General features: G+C 45.9%; 1 protein-coding gene across 1 annotated transcript; it reads left to right on the forward strand.

The window, feature by feature from the left end:
- The first annotated feature begins 208 nt into the window (after positions 1-208).
- adm2a (adrenomedullin 2a) lies at positions 209-7,038 on the forward strand. Its single transcript, XM_085252380.1, has 3 exons — positions 209-331; positions 559-817; positions 6,442-7,038. Exons 2-3 carry the CDS (start codon positions 726-728, stop codon positions 6,851-6,853), a joined length of 504 nt encoding a protein of 167 aa, XP_085108506.1. The 5' UTR covers positions 209-331; positions 559-725; the 3' UTR covers positions 6,854-7,038.
- Positions 7,039-8,544: the final 1,506 nt, after the last annotated feature.

The raw sequence follows: 8,544 nt of genomic DNA on the forward strand, positions 1-8,544 counted from the left end.
GTCACATCCAGCAGCATCTTTTATACAAGGACATGAGAACTGGGGCTCAAATACAAGCGAGCGCTTCTTGTGATTTTCGTTGATAAAGGATTAGCAGTGGGATGGGTTTGTGCACCATATCAACGCTGGATTTCCCGGGTTTAGCATATTATACCCTCCCAGCACCTTTCTGAAAATTGCCCACCAGGAATAGAGGCAGTGAACTCCGCCTTCTCAGTATTTAAACCCACAATATCACCCGGAGCTCAGAGAACCGGAGAACTTGATCTTGACCAACACGTTTGGATTCGTGGGAACTAAATCCTCCCTCTGAGCTCTAATTGCCTAAAAGGTGAGACTAGTCTTTGCTTCTTTTAAGTAAAATAAAAACAAATATAAAACAGCAGGCAGGACTTTATGGATTTTGCCGTTTTGGGACATTTTTTCAGCATAATGTAAAGTTCTTGGTGCATCAGTTTGCCTGGTGCTATGAGTAGACGTTCACACTGTCGTGCTTTTTAAAATATATGTTGGTTTTATTAGCAGCAGATTGACCCATTATTTACTTTCCCCCTAAAGGTTCCATCTGCAGTCTCCAATCCGCCCATCTTGGACACATTATCACACTTTTTATTTATTTATTTATTTATTTTTCCCTCCCACTCCTGGGATTTAACCTTCACCCAGTCCGTCACTTCGCCCCCTCCTACCCAGAAAGAGGGTGTAAAGTTGGAGTCGGCCCGGAGATGCGGTTCTTTTTCCCGCTGACTGTGTATTGCATCAGCCTGCTTTCCCTCCAGCAGGCTTTGCCGGCTGAGGAGAGACCGGGCACGAACAGGTAGGACACACCGCTGCGCTGCTGCTGTATTAGTGCTACTTTAGTGCCTACAGAGCAACTCTGCTGTCTGAGAGGAGCGAAGAAGGCAGCTGGAGCCGCTGAAATCTTGCTGTTCATAGCTGCACTGCATCGGGCAGAAACATCAGCGTCGTCACTTTCCCGTCGTCGTTTAGTTCAAACACTTCTCACTGTTTTTATTCGCGTCATATTCTCGCTGGGAACGTTTTTCTAACAGAGATAAATAACGTGCTCTAAAGTTCACAATAAAGACACGCTGATATTTACTCTTCTGTGAGTCTGACGCACACTGCGAAACTTGAATCACGAGGGTTGGTGTGTGTAAACGCGTGTCAGCCTGACAGTAGATAGTGGACACTTGAAGGCTGTGGCTTTATCTTTGCTGCTCCACATCCACACGGAGTGTATCTCGGTCAAAGCCCACAGAAATCCACAGAGCTGCGTGAGTTCAGTGTTTTTAGAAGGCGAAATGATCTTTGCAGTTATGAAGGAGATGATGAGAAATTACACCTGAGCTGTAGGTGACCTTTGACCTACATTTAACCCTGCCACTGAAACATGACTAAAGTGAGTTAACTGCGCCTCAGCTTGTTTTCTATAAACAATTCAGATGTTTCTAAAGCCCCAAACGTCGCCTTAGTCCCAGCTCTCGGTGTCACATGATGAACCACTGACATATGGGCTTTTGTTTGCTTTGGTCTCCCTGACATCAAGCAGGGAAAATGTCATTTCCAAAGGTGGGAAAACCAGTTTGTCATTCTGAATAGGCCAGTCGTAGACACCATCACGGGTCATTGTAAAGGATATTGTGAGGGGATGAATGGCACCTGTACTTTTCCACTCTTTTGGTGTCAGAGCAGGATCTCATTAGACACGAGGCAGCAAACAGACGTCCACCCGGTCAGAGGCAGGGAGCTCGTCACAGTGGCAGTAAGTGTGCCGGGTTGCATAGTTGAGGATGAGGTACAGTGAAGGGCGACCTCTTCTGGTTGGGTGTGGAGCCGTAACTCTGTGCCAGCGCTGATTCTGCAGTTTTAAAGCGAGCGCCGTGGAAGAAGCTGCTGTTTCCCATGATGTGAAAACGCACTTGAATCTAACCCAGTGTAAGAGGATCCGAGGGTGGAACTTTCCTCCAGGTGGGAAAGCGCTCCTGTGGCCGTCTCTGTCATCTGGACAAACGGCTGCTGCTGAAACCCAGAGAAGGGGGGCAGCTCTGTTTGCACCTGGCCGGCTCCCCCATCAGTCCTCTGCTCCATTACAAATGTTCAAGGCTGCAGTTCCAGCTCCGTGTAGTTAATTAAACATTGTTTTATTGCCTTAAAAAAGCTGATAACAAAACAAGAACAGTCACATTTCCTCATGACTTCTGTCTTTTAGACTATCTCAGATAAATGGACTCCCGAGTGTCTGCAGCTGAGCACTGCAGGTACTGTGGAGGAGGTCTGAGCTGTTGTTGACCACTTACAGAGACGTGCAGGTGAAAGGAAAGAGTCTGGGCTCTATCGTGCTGTAGACCTCGACTGCGACACCCTCCTAACGCATCCTGTTCGGTTCCTGTCACCAGCTGACAGCATGATAACAGCAGACACCACCACTTCACATGTTTTTGTCTGTTGGACTCTTGAGCTCAGATGTCTGTCATTCCTTCCACGTCCTGTGTTTGTGTCCATATTGTCTCCCTGTGTCCTGATATGGACACAGAGAGATGTAACAATGCCAAGCAGGCGCTTTCCAAACGAGGAGAAATTGTTTGTTAAGCATAAGACGGCAACACATACCCCTCATTATCATTTTACATAACATCATTTTTGTAGCTGAAAATAGTCTGCAGCCAGACAAGTTAAACATGGCTTTAGGAGTGAAGCGGCTTTAGGTCCAGATTCTGGAAGTGGGAAGCAGCTCATTGCTTGCAGACTGAAGACTCTGAAGCTGGTTTGCGGTCAGGCTTTTGTTCGATGGCCCCGGCTTTGTCTGGATCAGCCTGTGTGCATAAGTTGGGCTGCAAGTTTGTCTGAACATTTCAGGGCCGAATTGTCGCGTTTTCACCGAGCACCAACATGACTATCAGAGAAAAACACCTCACAGAGCATGGCCGGAGCCTTTCTGCTGTTTCTTGGTTTGGGGTCCAGACATTTGATGTTTCGATTCTGAGCATCTCTTTAAACCACCTTTATTCCTCTGGGATGATTTCAAATTTAGCGCCTCAACCCAGGCTTCTTCTTATGCGTCTACTTTGATTTGCAGCCTGTTGTAAACACTGAACTTGCTCAGGGCTGGTGTGGAGTATGTGTAGAGTACAAGCACATCAAGGTAAATCTGCACAAGCACAGGCTGAAGTTGAGAAGGCTGCCGGCAGGAATTCCGCTGTGGATTAATGTCTAAGACCTAAATTCCAACGTTCGCATCCTTAAAGAGCAGGTTTCTGCTCACACAGAGAGCCGCTGCACATGAATGCACTGTACGTCATGTAAGAGTAGAAGACATGCATGTAAGAGGATCAGTGTGTGGTTTAAGTTCCTCAAAAGGCATTTGGAAAATAAAAGCAGCTTCTGAGGGGAAGAGAAACCACCCTTTTGTCTTGTCTACATCCATCAGAATTATGTGGTTTGTGAACTATAACTTGGCATCTGTCAGTTCATGTAATTGGTAAATGGCCTGTATTTATATAGCGCTTTACTAGTCCCTAAGGACTCCAAAGCGCTTTACATATCCAGTCATCCACCCATTCACGCACACATTCACACACTGGTGATGGCAAGCTGTAATTCACCGGCTGGAGTTTATTCAGAGGCCAAAAAGGCTTGAACAATAGAAATTACAGCCCAGGGTTAGAAAGCTGGAAGTGCCCAGCTCGTTTCATTGAGACAGAGATTTCTGTCAGCTTTCGCTCCTCATCCTCGGATGGCTGATTCCCTTTGAAACATCTGTAAACGTGTACGTTTGAAACGTAGTGGGTTTAAATCTGAAGTGTTGGGATTACTGCGGGCCAATCTTAGGAAGGCTCAGGGTTGGGTTTATGTTTCGTTTCCCCTCCATGAGACCTGTGGCTGGAATTTAAGATTAGACTATGACTTGCAGGGAGGCCAAATCTGCTCAGAGACTTCAGCCCAGATTTGACTTCCTAAAACAACTAATACAGCTCGTCGTCATTAATAGAGAAGAAAAGGAAACACGGCTGATCTACAGGTACTGGCTTCACCTTTAATCTAACTGTTAGGTCCTATGAAATCATCAGCCAAATGTGTCTGAAAGCCATAAACTTGGGATATTGCAACACATCAGAAACCAGAAGCCCGGACGTCTTTGATTTCCTGCCAAACACAAAGGTCTCCTTCACTGTATGACTGGTTAGACTGCAGGGAGGTCAGGCATTGTTCCAGCTGCAGGTGATGTTGGCCCAACCAAAATGCAGCGCTTGTTCCCCGGCACATATTTATTTTTCAAGACCATTAACTAAGTGCACCAGGTGCTCCGATGGTTTGCTCGGGAATCGGAGGCACTGCTGTCATTGATCACAAGGCTTTTCCTACACTGCGGTGCGTTGCTCCATAATCCCCTTTACCTCATTAATGCGCACAATAAACAGAGCTGGATTACTGACCAGGAAAAGCAAGGGGGGGTTGCCATGGGGTACCAGATGCTTTTCTTAGATGTGAGGCAGTTATTATTGCCTACATCACTGCAGCACCTTAACGTTGCACATGGCAGCTGCATGAGTGTATTTTTCAGCCCCAGTCAGAAAAGATTGATGTTCTTATGCTAAACTTTTGACCTCCTGGATCCAGGATACAAACAGAAAGAGTCATGAGCACCACAGATTACAGCTGCTATAGACTCGCATCAGTCACATCCATTATCACTGCTGTGAAAACCAGCCTGAAACAATGAAAATGCTGTGGGTTACAGTAAGTATCCGTATGGAAATATACAAACTATACATCCTGTCATTGGGTTGTGTAAATGCGTTTATGAGATCTGTTGTGGGGCCACCGCTGCAGCTATGCAAATAAGCTTTAAGCGTTCACCGTGCAGACCATGTGGGTGTAACTTGATGATGTGGCACTGTGGCAGACTGCGGCCTGTCCTGGAAATAGTGCTTTCCTCCGTCTGCGGCCTACCATTATGCAACTATTTATTCAGCCATCGCCACTGTTGGATAGCAGGTCCTCTAAAGGCGACCGGCTCTGCCAACAGTGAGCCAGCAGCTGCACTTAGCGTCTCTGGGAGGAGTCTCAAACCAACCACAGGCTGTGAAGTCTTGGAGAACTCAGCAGGGAGTGTTCATGAGAAGATAACACGAGTTAGCGTTTCACATGTGGAAGACACGTTTTATAATTAAAATGGTGAAACATTTTTCCATCTTTGCTTCGAAAGGCGAACACGAAAGATGGATTCATTCTAATCCTAAATGTAAACCTCTGGCAAAGATTCCACCTTTTTTAGTTCATCCAGGCACAACATGATGTTAAGCCCAGTGTCACAGCAAAATATTTATCCTGGCAACTTTGGGAAATGAAAATTGTGGCTTTAACAGATGTAGCTGACACTGTGACGCCAGATATTCTTCACCAAACAGCGATCTTATCCCAAACCTTACTGGTGCCAAAGCAAAACCAAGCAGTGAGAAACACCAGTATTTCACAACAGGCTGTAAAACCAAAGAGAAATCACTTTGATAGTCACACAGAGGGGCAGTCCAGCAGGTAACGGGTACAGAAATACGAAGGCACCTACATCCTTTATTTGTACAAGCACCGCGTCGTGTGTGGACCAACATAGCTATTCCACAGTCTGAAATGTGACCGAGCAGTCATTGTTTCTTTTTACTTCTCTCGGGATTTTGAGTCACACCGTGCTACGCAAACATGGCGCTAACAGGTCAGCGAAGGAGCCACTGTTTTTGTCAAACAAAGAACAGATGGCGAGTCGGCCACTGCTGTTTGCTGAAAATGTCTGAGCCAGTGGTCCGCCACACTGCACACCTTAACACATCATTTAGTGTCATGTGTATTCTCACGAGCCTGTTTGTACAGATGGACCAATCACACAAGAGGTGCTGTCCATCTTGCCAATAGTTTCTGAGAAAGTGTGTGATTTTTTACATTTTACATGTTGGATGGGGTGATCCTTTACAACTTTCATGTTTGTAGCTTAACTTGGCCTGTGAAGGATATAGATGCTGAAGGATGCTCTGTGCGGTGTTCAGAAGCTAGCATAAAATGTTTATTTACCAAATTGCACCTATAATTAGATGTCCGCAGAATTAGCATTGCCCTCGATCGTGCTAACAGTCGTGGCAGTGATTGGCACAGTTGATATTTTTGGAATTTTCTGGACAAACAGAAACTCCTGACGGCTTAGCTAGTTCTAGTTAGCACAAATTAGCATGCTAGCTGCAAAACTGTCTCGTGAACTCGTCACAATTCTACCTGCTGAGAATATAACACATTAACTTCTAGCTTACACTTTTAGTTATGTGTAGCTGCTAGTATTGCTCTATGTTCTCATGCTATCTTGAGTTGTTTCACGTTTCTGGTGCACTTTCAGTATGAATCCCTCTCACTCCTGTAGAACAGCTTTTCACCCGACATCTCTTTTCTCCTCAGGTTGGATGTTCTCAACAAACTCATTGGCCAGAAAGAGGATAACGCTCCCGCTGCAGAAAGCCAGACTATCAGCACGGTCCCATCTTCACCCTTGAGCCGATCCCCAAACCGGCTGCCTGGATTCATGAAGCAGCGACTGGCATCAGGAGCAAGGACAGCCTCCCCGGCCTTGGCGTGGGTGCGGTCCACCGAGGCTTTGCAGGTTGAGCGACGGGCACCGAGAGCTCGTCGCCATGCCCACTCACGAGGGGGTCACCACAACCATCACCATGCCAAACTGATGCGGGTGGGTTGTGTCCTGGGGACCTGTCAAGTGCAGAACCTCAGCCATAGGCTCTATCAGCTTATTGGCCAAACTGGCAGAGAAGACTCTTCTCCCATTAATCCCAGGAGCCCCCACAGCTTTGGATGACTTCGATAAAACCTCCAAATAGCCACAGCAAGTCTATCTATTGCTCCATTTATTTATTGTTTCTTAATGTATTATTGATAGTTATTGCATTAGAGTTTGATGTAGTACACAACTTTTATTATACCCGCCTTAGATGACTGTTGCTTCTAATTTTTGTGCACAATATATGGATTTAAAACTTTAAATCAGGACTGATTGAATCTTCTTTCAAGCCCCTGAACTGATTTCTCCCACCATCATGAGAAAGTTTGGCTTTGAGGGTTAGTGATGTCTTTCTGAATCTCCCTCTGGAACGTTCAAAAGAAGCCAAGAGATCTCAGGCTGATGTTTAAATCCTGTTAATATAAGAATGAAGGCTTGTCTTCAACACCATCCAGCGGCCTGGTCCTATCTGCCCACTGACCTCCGCAGGAGTGGTTATCCTGCCGCTCACTGATCAAACACTTAAGCCATTAATGTGGATTTGAAGCTGCAGCGTGAGCTGGATTCCTGTCAGAACCAATGTATTCCTAGAGAACTCGTCGGCGACTCAGTGAACCCTTTTACCTCTTTTCTGTGGCCCCCTTTGTCTTAATTTTGGACTCACATGCAATTTCAGATTGAACACTGACACCCCTGGAGCAGGTCGCAAGTTTCCAGTTGCCTCAGAACTGCGAACTCATCATTCAGCAAGACTTTACCACAGAGAGAGAGGAGAGGGTCAGCTTCTGTTGCTTTGGATGGAATGCAAACAAACGGACTCCCCTAAGTATCGCTTTCAATTTTGAGCTGCACTGGCTGGTTGGCTATCACAGCACAGTGAACGTTGGAGTCATGGATCAGTCCTCTGTCACGCCGCTGCTGCCATTCTCCCTGCAGGGAGAATGGCAGGACTTTGGACTGACAGCCGTTTAATAAACCTAAAGGTTCAGTCACAATGTGAGGGGTGGGAGGGGGCTGGGGGGCTTTCCAAGTCTCCCGCTGTCTGCGGCGCTAAAGTGAAATACGCAAACGTGCAGATATTAAAGGCTTGGCAAATGGTAAAAATGAGCCCATGTTCCCATAGTTACAGTGTTGTCGAGTAGTTGTAACGGAGCGATGTGGACTCTTGGTCTGGACGAAGATGTTCCTGTTGATGTTTCTCAGTAGCTCGATAGTCGCTTTCAGTTCTAGATCGATCTCATGAAACCAAAAACACATTTGACCTTCTTTACGTGCCTTTGGACGTCTTATGGACCAACTGAAGGACTTTTGTGAAAACTGCTGAGTGTGCACATGAGTGCATTTCTTCCTAAATGTTTTCCTCTGTGTTTCATTAAAGTGGAGGCTGTACAAGCCTGCAATCTGCTCATGAGCCAAGTCTTCGATGCCAACTGTGTGAAGTCTTTTTTAGGAAGACTGAATAAGAAAAGTTCAGCTGCATATTACAGTTGGTAAAACACCCTTAATGTTGATGTGTAATGGGCTAAATGGGTTTAAATTAGTCCTGAGATGATGGCCAAAGGCTTTACGACTACATTGCTGTTTTGTAATGAGGGACCAGAGCAACCAAAATGTTAGGTGTAGCAGTGCCCAGTTTCAAGTATGTACACGAAATAGCAAAAACCCAAGTCCTAACATTTCCTCTCACTCTATTTATATTCACGTCCGAAGTGGTGGGCAGACGATGGACTGAAAATAACCGAAGTTTCCTCATCAAGAGTCCTAGAATT

Source organism: Mchenga conophoros, linkage group LG17, assembly GCF_057382185.1.
Source record: "Mchenga conophoros isolate Kocher_MC1m ecotype Shallow Benthic linkage group LG17, M_conophoros_male_GT1.1, whole genome shotgun sequence".
NCBI lineage: Eukaryota > Metazoa > Chordata > Actinopteri > Cichliformes > Cichlidae > Mchenga > Mchenga conophoros.